General features: G+C 37.9%; 1 protein-coding gene across 1 annotated transcript in view; it reads right to left on the bottom strand.

Annotated features, from left to right (window-relative positions):
• Positions 1–19,569, bottom strand: part of SV2C (synaptic vesicle glycoprotein 2C) — a 240,529-nt gene that overhangs the window by 26,233 nt on the left and 194,727 nt on the right. Inside the window, exons 6-13 of the mRNA XM_080373289.1 lie at positions 17,668–17,801; positions 17,422–17,511; positions 12,934–13,044; positions 10,629–10,717; positions 10,106–10,270; positions 7,100–7,233; positions 5,640–5,843; positions 4,573–4,732 (exon numbers count right to left, since the gene is read on the bottom strand). Of these exons, the coding sequence (XP_080229415.1) occupies positions 4,573–4,732; positions 5,640–5,843; positions 7,100–7,233; positions 10,106–10,270; positions 10,629–10,717; positions 12,934–13,044; positions 17,422–17,511; positions 17,668–17,801 (1,087 nt within the window). The remainder of the gene's footprint in view (positions 1–4,572; positions 4,733–5,639; positions 5,844–7,099; positions 7,234–10,105; positions 10,271–10,628; positions 10,718–12,933; positions 13,045–17,421; positions 17,512–17,667; positions 17,802–19,569) is intronic.

Here is a 19,569-nt window from a genome sequence, read left to right on the forward strand (position 1 = left end):
TATGACTCAAAAGAATAGAAAACTTCTCTTCTGACAGCCACTACAATACAATGTTGGACTTAAGATACCCTGTGAATAATTTTTATTATTGTGGGGATAGAGTCTCAATGCTCAAGAAAAGGAGAAAAAGATAAATACAATTAACTGAAGTGACTTATTTCCTAATTAGGACCAAACCCTTATGAACATATTTCAGAAGTACTACAAAAAGGGAAGCCAGGATGACCTCATTTTATAGCACACCTCGAATCCCAAAGATTCCTGGCCAATATTCAAACCCAGACGCCTGGCAGCTGTAGTAAAACTGATGAACTGTTGGTTATGTGATGCAATCTGACCTTGATTTACTCTGCAGGAGACAACCTATTTGTATTCCACTTTCTGTTTAAGTTTGGGTTATTTGTTGTATCCACTCTTTGACAAGAGTGTAGGCTTATAAACTTGGTGCTTCCCAAGTTAGTTCACAAGAAGACATTTATCATTTATGCAAAAGAAATGACTGCATTTTAAAGTCATAAAAATCTGCTAAATGTTACTTCTTCAGAGAATTTCAACTCTCTTCCATTCATATTTGTATTACAGACAGAGCTAGGAAACTGCAAAGTATTGCAGGGCCCTTGGGCACACACATTACAACACAAGCCATAATTACCTCATCACACAATATTTTTTATCCCCATCACTCTGCCAAGGCACAGAACTAAAAGAGCTCAAGGGTAAAACATAAATGTAGTGAAGAAAACCTAGATTCCCTCATCTGCTGCCGAAGTTGTAAGGTGCACTGTAAGTAAGGCTGGGGAATGTCAAGATGAGAAAGCAGTCTCACAGTTAAGGCAGATGAGTGCTATCAGAAGAGAGTATACAATTCCCACCCCTGCCACAGAATTCGTATATGATGCGAGCAAGTCACTTAAATAGTCACTAACTAAATAGTCATTGAGCATGCATTTCACATTTTCTGGTCTGCTCAGCTTAGCACCTTCAGGTTTTTGTTGCAGAAATGCTAAGCAGTTATAGCTGCAGTGGAAGCTGCAATTCCAGCCCATTCCCTCTTCTAAAATGCTCAGTGACTGGGATTGCTGGTACCACACATGTCAGTCTACAGCCTTCCTCTTCTGATGGACAATATTAATTTTTAACAATGTATTTTTCCTCTATGTCTCCATTTCTACACCACCTTCTTTCAAAGCAGTGTTTGGAAAATATGGAAAGCTTATGAAAGAGTAGTAAAGCACTCTAGGAGGACCCAAAAACATTCACCAGACATTTAGTAATTCTCCTTCAAAGCCGAGCTTCCAAAGCTATGGAAGTTTGGTTTGGCCTTCAAGAGGGTCATATGTAACCAAAGACTTTTCAGAACCTGCTGACTAGTCCAGAATAGCAGAGGCCGTTAAGAAGATGAGGCAAAAGATGAGTAATACAAGTTCTTTACATTGTGGAGCTCAGTTAATTTACTTTCTTTTTGGAAATCAGCTAGTTTATAGCTAGTCATCATGAGTGCCCTTTAAAATGTGTGTATTGAAAAGTAAAAAAAAAATAAATATTATCAAATGATTTTTCATTACCACCATGTATGTCATCTGGAAGACAGAAGCCTACCTATGACTAGGATTAGTAACATATCTTCACCTTTTAACAGAACATCATCTACCTGAGAACCATTTGAAATCCCTACAACCTCTAACATCTCTTGTTTTAGCAGTGGTGCAAATCAACTGAGATTTTTATAAGAACACACAGGCAAAAGCCATGCTAAAATGGCATAAAATTTGAAAGTACTCATCAAGAATATAGGACAATACTTAATTACCTCAAATCCATGCATTAGTAAATTAAAATGTAAATAGGCAGATAAGCGTGAATGCATTTGGAATCCAAACCTGCTAAGATTTTGAAGCAACCTCACCTCTGCTCTGTGGGCAGCTGGTGAAGAGCAAACTGAAATGTGTGCCATGTCCCATATACACTGCACATTTCCAAATTGCTCACCACACCCCTACCTGGCAAAAAGCCAGCATGACCGCTAAATAACCTGGAGTACGATTTATGAAACACCTTTTGTATTACGCTGCATAACACTGGCAACACCCCAGCGGTTTGGCAACTGGCTGTTCTCCAAGAGGAGCTGTGCAGGAGGAAAAGGAGGGGCTGCCCAGCTCGCTCTCTTGTGCGCAGTAGTGTGAAATGGCCTCCTTCCACACGCTGTGCTACCAGCCCAGCCTCCAGCTGAACTTCTTTGCTGATTTGTGGCCATTTCATTGATCGGGAGTAAGGAAAAGGTATACATTGGAAAAGTAATGTAGTGACAGAGCGAGCGAAGTTGTTGTTCCTAGATTGCCTTTTGGGGGGAAACTGGGAGCCAGTTTCAGGACCAGATTCACTCTGGATGCAGCTTTGTAGTGAAAAGAGGGCATCATCTTCTGTATGAAGGACTTCATACGTGAATACAGATCGGGCAGCTTCATGTACCATATATGCCTGGAAAGGCTGTTTGGCCCTACAGCTACATGCAGAAGCTGGGAATTCCCAGGAAACTGTGGCAAGTTGTGCCAGGCTATGGAGATCAGAGGAGTCTTAGAAGGAAAGATAGGACCATCAGAGGTGGGCAATGGTGGCTGTTAAACTGTAGTTGGTCTGGATTAAAAAAAAAATCAAGAGAAAAAATTCTGGGAAGCAAGTTGTTTGAGTCCCTACTGGTATTAAATTTCAAATAGTTCTATGAAATATGAAGCTTTGCCCCAGTCTAAAAAAAGAGGAATAGAATGTATAGGAAGTGACTTCTAGAATTGGCCATACCCTTATAACCCAACTGGCAAAAACTGGCAGTGACAGTTCCATCACTTTCAGAACTTTTGGGTAAAAATCTCATCTACAGTATATATCAGCAATGTCTTTCCTGGCACAGATAGATTTTGCCTATCAGCCCTTTTATATCGATATATATCGATAATACAAAGTGACAAATTTTCTGTCTGAGCTGCTGCAAAAAACCCAACAACTCAGCTGTAAGTGAATTTCTGAGGTGGAATCCCAGACAGCTATTATTGCACACATAAGCATTTAAAAAAACCCAAAAAAACAACAAAACAAAAAAACCCCCAAAAACAACAAACAAAAAACCAGGGAAGAATTTGCTACAATCCCAAAGCTAGCAGAGACTACTAAAAACAACTATTAGCTACAAATACAGATGCCCTAGAATAAGTAATGATGATTATTTTTGCTTCCATTAATATAAATGGTTTTTCTAATTATTTTTCTTTACATCAAGAAAGTATTTGTGGCTGCTACATTCAGGAATACCAAAAAGACAGCTATTTCTAAAGGATCTTTATTAGAATTATATCATAAAGTTTGGATGATGGAAAAATTCTTGATAGAAGAGCAATTTCATGAGGTGTAATAAAAACACTAGCACTTAATATTAAAGCTTAGTGCTTTGGACTCATAAGTTGCCTAGTACGTTTATTTGATACAACCACAACAGTGGACATCAGTTTCTTGTGTGAAGAAGAATATATTTTTAAAATGCCAATGAAAAGAAAACAGAGACGCCAGTCTACAGTTTTTCTCTCCTGATGGACACTAGTAAAGTCAGTCGCATCTCTGTCCAAAAGCTCAGACTTGCCAGTAAAGCATCATGCATATGTAAACTGGGAATACTTTTCACCATATTTGAAACTTCTAGTGAATGACATAATAGCACTGTGACAGGAGAAAGGACACTTTCCCTTGGCCAGAATCTGGGCAATTTTATATAAAAATTGTTTAGGGCGGGGAGGGGGGAGAAATGTCCCAGTCTATTCAAGAAAATACGGCTTTTACCTTTTAACACTCAACATACAACAGCGTATGGCTTGACTGTTCTTCCTTCAGTCCATTAAGTGACATAAGATCAGCATTAAAAAGTACCCTGTACCCGAAAAAAACCCACCCATGTCATCTAGCAGCAATGCTTGCAGGACATGGAAATTTCCTCCCAGAGCCCTGAGGAGTCAGGAGCAGTGTCTGAGACATTTTTCTATCTGCTTAATGCTGATTATGTACACTCCTAGTGACCCTGCATACAAATGTGTAGCAGACTGATTAACAGCTCAGCATGGTTCAAACCCACAATCTCTTCCAGAAGATGCTGTTCAGCTCCAGGCAGTGATTTTTATTATCATCCCCACCATTTCACAGCCAACAGACAAATGCAGCTATATTGATGTTTTGGAACTACTGCCTTCATAGCCATTTGCACTAGGAGAAACCCAGAAATATTCCATTACTGTTTTCAGAAATATCCTCATTAGCTGTGTTTTAGATGAGAGTAGCAGTTAGATCTCCTTTTTTTGTAAGAAACTACCTTTGTGCTATTTTCCTGATTCGGTGATATTTGATGTAAAATATACACCAAATAGCTCAAAAATACCTTTTTTCTTCCTGCTGTTCATAAGACAATCTATTCCTTTGGACCACTCAGAACACCACTGCTTCTGCAAAGCTCATACATAACCATTTCTATTTACTGTTTCTGCTGGTATATAGAGATAGTGTCAGTGAGGTTACGGGAGGTGTATCTGTACATACCTTCTGTCTGTAGGATACAGCTCCACAGTAATGACATCTAAAGAATTCCATGCTGAGATGGTGAGGCCGTTGTAGAGGCACAGCATACCTATCATCATGGATTCACTGGTCCCAAACCACAGGAAAAAACAGCTGATGCCAGAGAGAACCATGGAACCACCTAGGTACGAGTCAGGTGAAACAAACATGAAGTGGAACTGTGTTTAAAGAATGGTCTTTGTTTTATGTAACGGTTCTATGCACACAGTATAGCTAAATAACTGATCCATATATACGAGTTAAAAAACTAGAGACCTCTGCTGGCAAGACCAGTCAGGCAGACAAGTATTGTAAGGAGCTCATAGAAAAAACATAACTCCTCAAACAGCAGGATCTATCATAAAGTATTAATGGATGGAACCCTCTCTGAACTCCCAAAGCAAGCTGCCTGGGGAAAACTACTCCCATTCTTCCTTGTTTATCATCTTCTGCAAATACCTGAAACTTGTTCATGTAGTGTAGCAACAAAAACATCAATTGGGAATTGCATTTATATAGAGATATTATTTGAGAAAATGAATACAATGAACTACCACATAGATATATAAGTAGATTGAAAACAGATATGTCATTGCAGATAATCCACAGAAGATACCTTTCAAATGTGTTATTTTGCAAAACAGGTAACAGTCAAAGGACTGCTGACTTATCCAAGGTGTCACCTCTACTAGCTGATGGACACCCAAGCACATCTAGCTTTCCTTTCAGCTGGAGCAAACACAAGCCAATGATCAGCACTCTACAAAATCTCATCCCAGATGCCTAAATAATGGTCTTGTAATATCAGCACAGAAGAGCAATGACTGATAATATGTCATAAGCAGAACTGGCTACAGAACCTTTTGTTCCTAGAGTTTCTAAATAGGACACTCTTTAAAACAGCACTTACGATGCTGCATAAATGAAGTACCTGCAGAGGGAATTTTTTACGTCTCTCTGAACCACATTCTTCGAAAAGAGAACATGTTACTTTATCAGGAGAGCTTTAGGTTTGGGTGGTGTTACCTGTTTTAAAGTGAAGCCCCTACCTAGCATTGTTAACCGTCCAATTCTATCCATCAGGAGAGCGGACACAATATTCCCTGGTAACACTGCCAAAGTTCCCAGGAAATTAACAAAGTAAATCCAGTAGGCGCTGTAGTCATCATCAAAAGAAATCTGGCATCCTGTTCTGATGTGGAAAAATGTGCAATTTATCAATTCGCTGTCAACAAATTTATATTGCTCGAGATCTGTGGAAAGAAGAAAAAGAAACATTTCAGCTAACAGCTGACTCCATGTGAAGCTTTTGATTAAAAACATTTCCAATTCAGGCAATTTTAATGACAACTCGGAGCTTTCACTGCTTTGTAAAATGGGACTAGTTCTTTCTATTAATATTGATACCTTTTTATCTTAATAGAAAAATATGGAAAATTCATGAAAATGAGCAACTAAGGCCTGGAATTAGACAAGTTATATTATTGCATTTCAGCTCTGCTTGGGCTGTATTTGGTTAAGATCTTTCAGCACAAGCTGGCCTTGCATAAAAAGCATCAGGTATCTGCACATTTCTATCGCTTGGTCTTGCTCAATATCAGACCTTCTGTTTCCACACCAGACAGCCTTTCAGATGAGACTGCCAATTTTGCTCAGTTTGGTTTGACTTCTTTTAAAGTGAAACATTCCTACAGAATTCAGATTAAACTAATTTTCATTTCTGAGAAGGCCTCATGGTCTTCAGCTTGAACAGGAATTAGTTACTACATGCAGTCACTCAGGCTGTTCTTCTTCCAGTACAATTTTGGAGATCTCTCCCTATACTTTCACTTTCCTGCTGTTCTTCCTGTCAGCCTTATAACCCTGAATCAAGAATACCTTCTTTCTACACAAAGAAAGCTGGACGTTGCTTGCTCTGAAACCTCTCTTACTATTATGATTGCTGGGGTTACAGGAAAGCATGTAAGAAGCACCCATCTTTCCAACAAGCTTAGCTGGCCATGCTCTACTTTCAGTTAGGTTTTATTAAACTGGAGGGGAAAAAAAAAAGTGCCCTCTGTTTTAACATATGAAAACATGCATTCCTATCTTTGTTACAATACTTAGGAGAGTGGGAATGATTATAGATTAGGTAGCAGATTCCCATGCCACAGAGAGCACAATGAACAAAGGATTTCACCAGTCCCATTTAGACTAAATAAAAGCACACTAGTTAAAGCTACCAGTAAAGCAGTAAACATATTTTGTCCTCTTGAGACTGAATCTCTTTAGAGATTTTAAAATTAAAAGAGGTGCTTATTATCTGAGTCAATATTAGGCCCGTGACACCTCTGGCGCGGGTGCGATCCTTTCAGTTTTCTGTTACAACATTACGGAGGCCTGTTGCTTTTTATAGCTTTTTATTCCTTACAAGAAGACTTGTATGCCTTATTAGAAATTCAGAAATTATAAACGTATGATGAGAACACACAGACGAACAACGCATGTTCAAGGTTATTTCTTGTAATACCTGTGTTGTAGAAGGTGGTATTCACGAAAGTACAGTTCCTGAAGTATGTGTTCAGTGAAGTGATGTCTTCAAACACACAGTTCTTAAAAAGTGAATCTTCAAAGGTTACTGATTTAAACTTCATCATAATAAACCTGCCCAATACACATAATTTCTGTCAGTCTACCTTCATAGGTCAGCAAGAGCAACAGGTCAAGCTGATGCAGCTATACTTGTCTAAAAAGTCTCAACCCCAGTAATGATGATTCCTTAAAGGTATTCTGGAGACATAATTAATGATTAGCTGACTCTAGAGCACTACTGTTCAGAGAAAGCATTAATAAGACAAATAGCTCCACATAGCTACTGGCTACAACTGGTAATACAATGTCTTTGATAATACTTCCATTATTACTTGTCCTTATTCACCAACCAAAACCAATGTCATGGTGTTCAAGGAATAGCCTTGTAAAATCACTGTTACTTGTAATTTGACCTACAGTCGGAAACTGGGAGATCATGTTCCAGAAACTCAGTCTCCTGGGACAAACAAGCACTTGTTAGTACGAACAAGCTGGAAAGAAAGAAAATTTTAAAAGAACATTTATTTCTCCAGATGAACACACTGGGCACCGTGTCAGGGTCAGATGAAAAACATACTAGTTCAAGTGTCAAAATATGGTTTCTAAAAATAGTTTAACATGAACATAACAACTACATTGCCAGTTATACAGCTAGGTATCTAACTGGAAGTATGTGTTTGTTTCTCCTGTGTCTGTGGATGCAATTGCAATTACTGTGTACATAAAACAGCTGTAAACAAACTGTCAGTAGCTTTTCTTATTTCTGAACAACCTTCTTCCTACTGACTCTCATTTAACTCCTAGGTCTTTCATCATGACTGTCAATCAAGTAATTCACAGAAAACGTCAATGACTAAGTGTATTACTAGCAGTAACTCTCAATGTTACTAGACTAAAAGCCTAGTAACATGGAGAAAGCTTGTCACTGTAAGCCTTTTGAGTATAATTCTACCAAACAACATCATTATGCTAACAGAAAAAGACACGTGTAGAAATACATTATTATTTTTGTGATACAGTCTATTTCACATGAAGGTGTGGAAAAAGATACAACTAAAAAAAGGCAGTTTTTCTGGCAGACCTCACCTGAAGTGGCAACGGTCTGGAAAGCAGCGCCGTAGTTGTTATAAGCCAGTAAGAACTGATAAAACACCAAAGCCTTCTGAATACAGACTGAACTCTGCTCTAATCAAATCTGGTGTGACTAGCTATGTATTTTTCTTATTGTAAAACTAATACTAGGAGTAGGAACACACAAAATATGCTACCTATGAAATAGTAGGAATTAAACTCTCTTGTAAATAAAATTGGAATTCTCTTTATGAGAAAGGCCAGCAAAAGCTAAGTGTGTTTATTACCGGAAGACTTACTAGCTAGTGAATTTGCTTTGTGTATTGGTCAGAAAAATGGTGTTTTCAGCCCATTAGTTTTAGTTATTATATCATTTCTCATTTGTGACAGACTCTGATTAAAATCAGGCTGGCGTTCAGTGTCAACTCATTATCATTTTTCATATAGCACTTTCTTTTTTAAAATGTAGCCTAATTCCAGAGGTGAACAAAGAAAATTTAGCAATTAGATTAGTCAGTTGGAACAGAAATGACAGACGACATGTCCTACATTCTTCGGATGCACTTTTCACCTTTGGACAGGAAACATATTGTGACTACATTGAAATTGGTCTTGCAATGATTTGAATTAAAACTCAACAGAAATGTAATGAAGTAAGAAGGCAAGTATCGACAGATCTTCTAGTTAAGAAAGAAAATGAAGGAAACACTGAGGCTGAGGGTGGGTGGAGGACTGAAACATTTGTGGAGTAAGAATATAAAACAAGTCCATACTTCTGTGGAAAATGTTTCATGACTCTCAAATAACTGTCAGAGGCCTATTAAACTTGTATGTTTAAAAGAGGAAATCAGTGGTTTAGAGTAGGTTAATGTCAGATTTAGTGTTTTAGAAGAATTTTCAGTTCAATTTGATAGACCTTGGTTGTTGGAGTGCTGTCAGTTACTGACAGTAAATGGTTCTTTGCTTTTAGGAGAACATCTAACTCCTAGAAAGGAGTGGAACTGGGAAGCTATGGATAGTTCAAAAATGAGATAGCTGGTATCTTTTGTCTGCAATGCATAAACCTTTAACTGTGTCAAAATTCACGTTCTTATGATGATATTTTTTTTAAAAAAAACCACATTACCAAAATCATTAATTTTATTCACTTAGATACAGATTTTCATATGGAAATAATAATTACTTAGCACCATAACTTCCAGGAGACCATTCACATGGTTGTTCTGTGTATTTCTTAAGAGAAACCAGATACCTAAAACAGCTGTGTTTGATTTTCCCCCAAGTTATCTAGTTATCTGCAGAGTCCAGATAAAGCCTTAGTATGTTTGGATTCAGTTAAAAAGGCATTGCCAAAGTGTTGTTTTCCATTTCAGAACTGTTCATGCTTTTCATTGATTTACAGTAATGTTTAGCTTTTATTCTTCTGTGGTAAGATCCTAACCTCTCAATGTACAGAGTTTTCACAGAAGTGTCTTTCATCAAAAAAAGAAAAGAACTGGCAACAGAGATGAAAGTACATCCTTCCTCAGCCCCCCTAAAATATGCTGCATGTGTTGGGTCTGAAAACATTTGAATCCCACTGTGAAAGGAAGCATCATTAATTTAGGCTTTTCAGTCTGTTTTTCAGGATGACAAGGAAGCTGGGTTTGCTTGGGGGATCCTCACACAGGAACCACCAGGGCATGTACAGGTCCGCTTCTCCACATGCTCCACAAGTCATAAGAAATCAAGAACAGAAATGAATTCCCATTAAAAGCCAAACCTCAAATATCTACCATTAGCTAATGGATACAATTATTAGATTACTAGGACATGCCTTACAACATGCATTTGTTTATCCCAGCCAAGTCAGAATATTAGGAAATCTCTAAACCTGTCATTGATGTATTCTCCATTGCTGTGAATCTGATTTTCCAGTGTGAAGTTGAAGACGAAATGTGAAACCTCCTCATTGCGGAAATGTTTCACTCGGGACGCATACTCATCTGACTGCAGATGTTTAATGACATCGGGAAACCAGACAGATAAGCCATAGTAGCTGTGAAAAACAGAAAAAGCTCAGTCACCAATCCCACCTGTTTGGAAATCTGTGCAAGGTGAGATGAGTGGCTCCCTTGGCCACTTAAGTGATGGAAGAGTAATAAAATCCACCATAAAATAAAAATATTGAAAGATGCCGACACCAGCAGATGGCGTGTTTCTGAAGCAGATACTATTGATGAATCAGGCTTGCAACCAAGAACAGACTAACCGATAAATACAACATTTTGTGGAAAGACGCTGTATAAAACCTTTTGGAATAAAAAGGGTAATCACAGTGACCAAAATTTGCATGCAGATGATTGTTCTCTCTGCTGGGTCTATCAAAAATGGTTTAAGATCTCAACCACTCTTACCCAAAAGACAAGGTGAACCATACAGCTGTAAGTTTGATTGTATTATCCTTCACCGGGTAGTTGAAGCATCTCATAAATGTCAACCAAATCTGTAAATCATTAGGAAATACATTTATTTTAAATAGTATTTTGAACAATATTGTTAAATGATAGCTTTTTAATTCTGATTTCCTTGCTTCTTCAGGGCATCAGAGAGAGCAGATCAGCTTTTTGATACTGGTCATAGCTGTACTTCTCATACAAGTATGTTAATCTCCAGCTACAGGCAGGCTGTGCATGTTCCATGACTTTCCATCTTCTTTTCATAGAAACAGAATGGTTTGGATTGGAAGTGACCTTTCAAGACCATCTAGTCCCATCCCCCTGTGATGGGCAGGGACATCTTCCACTAGATCTGGTTGCTCAAAGCCCCATCTAATCTGACCTTGAACACGTCCAGGGATGGGTCATCCAGAACTTCTCTGGGAAGCCTGTTCAGTGTCTCACCACCTTTATAGTTAAGCATTTCTTCCAAATGTCCAATCTAAATCTATCCTATTTCAGTTTAAAACTGTAGCTCCTTCTCCTGTCACTACAGGCCTTGGTAAAAAGTCTCTCTCCATCTTTCTTACAAGCCCCCTTTAAGTATCGAAGGCTGTAATAAGGTCTTCCCAGAGCCTTCTCTTCACCAGGCTGAACAACCCCAACTCTTTGAGCCTGTCTTCACAGAAGAGGTGTTCCACCCCTCTGATCATCTTTGTGGCCTTCCTTTGGACACAAACAGGTCCATGTTTGTCATGTTTTGGGGGTTTCAAAGCTGGACGCAGGACTCCAGGTGGGGTCTCACCAGAGCAGAGGGGGAGAATCACCTCGCTCGACCAGCTGGCCATACTTCTTCTGAAGCACCCCAGGATACGAGTGGCTTTCTGGGCTGCAAGCACACATTGCTGGCTAATACCAAATTTTTCCTACACCAGTGTGGAACGTCTGTTAATTCATTCCTGACCACCTCAGCCTTTCCTAATCTCTAAGCAGCTTCATTTCACTGTCTCAAACCAGAGATCTTGTCAGAAATGTTTTCTTCTCACTTCTCAGTATTACACTGCTTTAAATTTAGGCAAACTATATTCCACAAGTCAACAGGGACACACTCAGAGTTTGAGCTATCATAACGTATCACAGCTATAAAATCATACTATAACTATACGAGGAAAAGCTGAGACTACCCCCAGGTCAGAGATGCTACAGCAGAGCTGACTGAGAATGGCGTTCTCTCTCTCTCTCTCTCTCTCATCTCAAGATGATGTCCTCCTTTTGAAGAGCAGAGGCAGTCTGTCCTAGGGGTTTCAGCACACATCATGCAACAAGGAAGGTGCTTTGACCCTAAGGCCAGTCCAGTGAGATAACAGGGGTATGAGACAACCAAGGAGCAACATCTTTAAAGCTGATTTAGTAACAAGGCCAAATAATAACATTTCAGTCATCAACTACTCCATTTATGGACAAATAACTATAAAAGTAGACACTTCCTGGATTTGGGTGGGTTTTTTTCCCATAGGGAAAATGCCATTTTTCCAAGCAAAGCAGTTTTGTGACAAACCTTGGTTTACAACACTTCATCACAGCTGTAGAGAGCTTTAAGGTGCCAGATCTTTAACAACTGTGAAAAGCTATTTTTTACCTTTTCTTTTGTTGTTGTTTTAATTAATAACACTTTTCTCAGCTTTCATTACAAGGTTCAAAGATACTGCGTAATTTTGGTTTTGCAAAAAAAGTAAAAAAGGATACAGAGCACAGTCCCCATAAGCTTATATTAAACTCTGAAATAGCTCTAACATAGTTTTCTAGGAACAGATTTGATATGCTTAAAAATACATGCAGATACAATGCCTTATAAAGGTTTTACAATTTACACCGTTTATTCACAACTTTACCATTTGTAAGTAATGAAGCCACCTCAAGTTCCTGCAGGTAATTTTTCATCTCATCATGTGTCACCTCTTTCTATAGGTATATATTGATATGCATTCCCAGTACATATTATATTGTGGTGCTTGGGAATATGGCTATGTAACTATTAGCCAACATTTCTGCAAAGACCAGTGCAGCCTCTTCCTCCTCCTCAGAATCTGGGACCAAGCTCTGTGATTCACCCTGCACCTCTTCCAGGTCAGAAACCCAGAACCTTATGCTGGTTCCTGAATCACCCAGTTGCATGGAAAATTTAGCATTGCTGCTATCACTGGCATGAGCTCAATCAATCCATCCCATTTCTGAGGGCTAATTAAAAAGAAGGTAATTACAGAACAGAGATATTGCTACTTACACCATATAGCTCTGTACGAATTCTAACAAAACACCTCCTGTACCAGGTTCCTGTATCGCTCTCTATTTCTATGAGCTCATCTATCTGCTTTGGAGTTTTGATTCTGTTAACCTAGAAATAAAAAGAACAGCAAATATTTGCATTTTCTTGAATCATTAACTGCTGTTGAGAAGTAGTGAAAGGTTTTAATAAATCCCATAAACTAAAAATGAGCAGATATTAAACATGTCTACCCTAGAATTACTTTAGAAATGTAAACGAATAGTAGCTCACTATAATGCCGAAGTTTGTTATGGATGCAATTTTACTGGAAAAGCTCTACTTTCAAAGCATGCAGGAAATCCATTTTCTCTGACTGAAGCAAGCTGCTAATGTCAAGAGTTGCTACAGTATTTAAACCCTCAGTTAACCGTGTCCAGAGTTTGCTATCAAGCTGCTTCTGACTTGCTATGACAACACTGTTGAAAGTCTATCAATTAAAGCTATGGTAATGATAACAGAAATATTTGAAATGTCAAGAATTAATAGTTGAATAAGATTTTTCTTTTGTTCTTATTTCCTGTAGCGTTACGCAGGGAACTCTCTTTGTCTTTTGGATGTTGACTTTAACTATCCTTTTTGGTGAAGAGAGAAAAAGTTAGGTGAAATGGTCTGGAACCACACATGTTATTGCTGTTATTAGCCATCATCTACTTCATCTAAAGTGAAATGATATAAACAGACATCAGGGAAAAATGCAGAATTACCAGTGACAGAGAATGTAATGTTGCCTACAATGCTAATTTTCACTTGCACTCTCCTATGTAGCAGTCCAAGAACGTATTACATGAATGTATTTCCAGACACAGGATGTTACAAACTTATACCATGGTATGGTTTTGGTTTTGCCGTTCACTCTGGTCTCAGGTCCATAGCACTATCAGAAAAGGCAGTGTATTCATCCACAGTTTATTTTAAAAGAAGACAAATAGAGAATGGAAAGAAATGGGGTAAAGGGCTGACATAAAAGGAGGGAGAGAGCAAAAGACTGAGTGTTCAACGTTTGGTTGCAGTTTCTGAAGGTAGCAATAGCTTGTGTTTCTTCTTAACAGCATGAGGACACTACCACTCACAAATGTACTGTAGTGGATTACAGGACATCAGGGAATAGCAGTGTTGATGGTGCAGTTTAGTTTTCAGCCCACTGCTTTTACATATGTACACTGTTTAAGATGCACCAGCAGCCTCATCCCATGGACAAGAACAAACAAAAGCCCATTAAGCAGTTATAGCAATAACCACCCTCATTTCTGAAACAGAGCAGCCTACTTTCTTGCCAAATCATGACTATATCAAAAGCCTGTACCCTTCTCATTATACTTCTTCCAACAGCAAAAATCCTGTCTGCACCATTCCACTGATTTTAAGCTTTTCTTAAACTGCTTTTACGAAACATGTTATACAAAAGACCGAGTTAATTTCTTCAAGACTATGTAAGACCTCATACATACAGACATCTTCACATGCCACACCTCTGGGTAGAAAGGGCAGGCCTTTTGATTCATGCTGTATAAACCAGTACCACTTCTGTAGGCTCAGGGGCAGCCTTTTCACCATCCTGGCCACTTGACTTGCTTGGAGCTGTGGATCTTGGGGAAACATATACATACACATATATGTGTGTGTGTGTGTGTGCGCGCGCGCGTGTGCGTGTGCGTGTGTGTGTGTGTAATTCTCTCCTAGGACTGGATGTGACTGGAGACAAAAAACTCCTGGCCTTCATGCTTCTTTACCATAAGAAAAGTCCTATTGAATCAGGACAATGGTCCATCTGGACCATGCATATTCAGCTGTCAGTATATGAAGAATGAAAGGAAAAACAATAAAGAATACCCATTTTAATGAAAAGAGAACTTCTGTTTAAAAGCAATGGCTAGAATGTTTTAAATTTTACAAAATCAAGACATGCTTGCAAAGGGAAATGTTTGCAGAAAAAAAGTGATTTGATTATTACATGGCAATGAATGAATGGAGAGGATTTTGGTTTTAAGGATATAAAGATTTTTTTTTACTTAAACACTTAAACCAACGGATCTAATGAATGTATCTTCTAAGGACCAAGGAATGTAATTAAGGATGTACATAAATGTTTGACTTGGGTAGTCCCATAATAGAAGATACCATCAACCTACTACCATCTCTGTTAGCGTCACTGCTCTCAGGAGGTATTTTCAAAAGTATTAAGAGCCACCATCTCCGCAGCCAGTAACTAGAATACATTCATTTTGAAGTTCCTGACTGTTCATCAGTTGATACATTCTCTGTTTTAAAGGTTTGAAGATAAAATCCTCAATAATATGAGTTAGAAGGATAAACATGACTTGTGAAAAAAGTTCCTAGGGAAAGATGAAATCAATGTAATTAGGAAAACATCTAAAAGCAAAGCATACTAAAACTATAGCAGTAATGGAGAAAAAGTTGTTATATCAGCTGTAGTTAGAAAACATACTATCAAAGTGTATGATGTAACTAGTGTCATGAAGTGGAGGAAAATACTAATGTGTAAGTCATAGAATGATACTGGATGAAGCAATGAGGTTTAGGACAGCTCTGTGAATAAATAACTGAGACAAAATGTCACAATATCCAGAACTAACTTACATTAAAAAAATAATAAAAAAAGAGACACTAAAAGGATGGCCCAATCAAATGATGCGTAAGTTCTTTGCTTTCTGGGTTTTATAAGAGGAAGTGCTGATACTGTGCAGTGAGGACACAACGATGCATTTTCTAATCACACTAATGCAAGCTAAAAATAGCGACTTCTATACATGTGTAACCTTGACATACAGTACAGTATTTCTAATCCTTTAACTCCTCAGTATCTGAAGTTGATTTTCCTAATGTTCATGGCAGAAACAGGTAAAAATCCCAAGAAACTGGTGGCTTTTCTTTATTCATAGCTGACCAATTAATAAAAATAGCTACAAATGAAGTGCTGAGTTCAATGCGGTTCAGTGTCACATTTTAACAACTGTAGAGAGAAAGACTTGTTAGATCACAAGAACCAGAAACAAAAAGCGTGTTATTTGTTTTCTTCTCCATGGCTGCTTTAGGTCGTGATTACTATTACATCGAACTGATGTGAAACTGTGGCTGATCCTTCCTCCCATCTTTTGTCCCAGTACCTTTCTGTCTTCTTCCTCATGCCTAAACCAACACTGCAGGGGGACAGGCTCTGTGCTACGGCTGACTGTGCAATCAGTCACTGAATATCAACACTGGCAGAATAAAAACAAAGAATGACTAGGGGAAGGCATACCCTGTCTGAAAGCCGCTCAGATCAGCAAAAGCCAATTGTGAAATTACACCTTAGCTGTATGGTGTTAGGCAAATCCCTTTACTCATAAATGAAATCAGAAAATAAAATAATGGGTTAGATGGGATAAGGAGTAGGTCACCAATGTATCAATAAACGTGGATTTAACATGATAGATGTGCTAACCAGCTAGACTACTTCCAGGCTAAATATAGGAGATCTTGAGCTTCTTTGTGGAAAAAATTAGATGGAGGCAATGGAAACTACATTGAAGGCAATAAACTGCAAGTCTCAATGGAATAAAGTTATGTGGTCAGATGGTCATTCCTTGATACTGCCTCCAAAGGCAGAATCTCTAAGAGGATTTCTTAATTGAGTTATATGTGCATTGAAGTAAGAAGAAAGGCTCTGGAAGAGGAAAAGCATCCCACATATGGCTCTGAGAGGAAGCAGAATGCCTGCACTCCCACGGCACAGCACAAGCTGGAAAGGCAGACTGGACTTCAAAGCAAGAAAATGCCTCCTACTGTATCCAGACAGACAAAATTGTTGTGTACATTCTTCATAAATAAGGAAGATGCCATAAAAAAGTTCCACATCTGAATTGCCAATTTGTCCTCCATATACAAACAACCCATCAATATTTTGAATATGGCCTTATTGTTAGACCTCAAGTCAACCAGATGCAGTTCAGCTTCCAAGATATTTGAGAAATTTAAATTTCTGAAATTACTACTTCACAGAAGTAAAAATTAATTCTTTTAAATTATTCTTTTAGCTGATAAAACAAAAGATAATAATTTCCAAAGCTTTAAAGAGAGAACAGCCAACAAATTTGGACTTCTTTGTGCCTACTGTTATTATTAAGGGTGAAGTAAACTTAAAAAATAAAACACAGATGGAGTCTACTAAAAATCTTGGTATACCAGAGACAATTATCACACTGTGGATACATATGCTCAAGAATGTGCTGGCCAAAGGCTGATATCTTAACAGTTGCTGTATATATAATGATTTCAGTAAGAATTTGGTTCTTATATTTAGGTATTTAGAGTGCAAATGATTGGCTTTGTCATGCAGAGTGTTAATATTGTTTGCTTAAGCCCTCCAGACCTGCCAGTCAGCAAGCTCGCTGATGTGCTAAGTGATTAGCTTTAGAAGCTATCAGAAGTATTAGAAATAATACTCACTGTGAAGACTTTCTCAGGCTGACCACGGGCTCGCATGTTTGTGTCATGTATTTGCTTGAGTATCATCCAAGCTTCATCATGTTTTCCAATCTAAACATTTGATCAAAACATTTAAACAAAACATACATACAGTTTAAAATATTAACTGTAGTTACTGAACAATCTTAATGCCCATTATATAGAGGTCAAGATGTAAACACAGAAATAATTTTGACTGGAATCTGAAAACCATTTTGAAAGTTATACCTCCAGCAAGAACCGTGGGCTTTCTGGCATAAAGGTGAGGGCTACCACGGAAGAGACACAGGGCAGTGCGCAGACGATCACAAATACTCGCCAGCTGTGGAACTGGTAGGCAGAGCCCATGCTGAAACTCCATCCTATGAAAGCAGAAATTCACAAAAGGTAGAGAAATAAGGAGTACTGCATGTAGGAAGCTGCAGCTTCTTGGATATGCAAAATGTTATCTCTATTTAAATGAAACCTGATTGATCTCTTCTATTTCCACATACATCAATGACTCCAAAAATAGACTTACACTACAAATTTCAACCTCTTGCATGTGACTAGTCGTGCTGGAAAATGGCCATATTATGCAAGGTGGAAGACTTCCCTACACAGGGATGAAGAAGCCTCTTTCAAGTGTCTTAGTAAAATCTGCATGAAGGTAGTTATGTGAATCAAACACTGACACCATCACCACACAATACATACACAAAGAACTAGTTTTCTATGAATACTGAAAGAAGAGAGAATTAAAAACCTACACTCAGACAATACGTTTTATGGAATTTTACAGCCTTCCTTATTATTATTAACTTTTTCTGCAAAGAGTGAATTTCAATACTCTTAATAAGTCTCCTAATGTAATACAGTGCAACAGTATGACAGCGCCTAACTTCTGTTTCCATCTTGTTCCACAGCACTACACCACTCCTTAAATTCTGTTAAAAGTAAACTGACACTTATCTCCCCTGTCCCATAACTAGAGGTACAGGAAAAAATACTCAGTATTTAAGCTTCTATATAATATAAGCAACATTAACACTGAACTAGACAGAAAATTTATGATTCTATAAAGAATTCATATAAAGGAAAAAAGAACAACAGGAAAACAACTCTCCTCATCTGAAAAATTGATCTTGAGATACATCTGAGTGTTGACTAATCACATGCTGTAGAAGCCATTGTCAAAATACACTGAGAAGAACACAAAAGGAAATACTGGAAAACCTTTATGTCAAACTGCAGGGCTGGCAGTCCAGCTGTTTAATAAAGTAGCTGATTGTTTGGTATATTATGACTGGATATTTGAAATGCTAGAATTATAAGAAACCTAAGAATGTCTCTTAAGAAAGATAAAAGTATTATTTGGGTAACTATGCAAAGTAAAGTTTTCAAGGCTAACTTATTAGAAGATGAGTGGAAGATAAGAACAACTACAAAGAACAGAAGACATTGCTGGAAGGAAATGGAATCCTAGCTGATGAAAGAGCTGATGCCAGATTAATCTGACATATTTCTTTGCTAACTGATTTATCTAGACAGAAGACATGGTAAATTAAATCTGTCTGCATGTCAGTAAACAGCTGGTACAATGTACAGTGTATTTTGGAATTTAAAGATCTTATGCTGTAGACCATAAATAACATTCTTGGAAAAAATATCTGTTCTCATATTAAAGTATTTACATGTTACCATATGAAAAATACAGTCAACCTGTGATTGCCTTTTATCAACAGCTCAGTGAAACATTTTAATTTGCAGACTTAGGAACCTCTTCTTTCTGGTCCCCTGCAAAATTTCTGTGTTTCTGAAACGATAACAGCTTGCTCTACAGCCGCATTTAGCCCTGTCATCTTTACCCAAGGTAGACAGAGGTAAAATCAGTGACAGTAATGGTGATGACCTTGGAATGCCATATTACTTTTTTTATGTGAGGCTCCAGGTAAACACGCCTTTCTTCTCCAAAGTTCCTTCCAACAAAAAGAAGCTGTCTAAAATTTGATGTTAAACTTTATTATAAAATAGAACAGGGAACGAAAATTAAAGATTAAAAAATGCAAACAAAAAGGATGTAAAAGTGTAAATAATATAAATTTTTGGAAAATGTCGGATCCTACAGGATTTCAGATCTTAAATAATAAG

This window comes from Falco punctatus, assembly GCF_963210335.1.
Source record: "Falco punctatus genome assembly, chromosome: Z".
Classification (NCBI taxonomy): Eukaryota; Metazoa; Chordata; class Aves; order Falconiformes; family Falconidae; genus Falco; species Falco punctatus.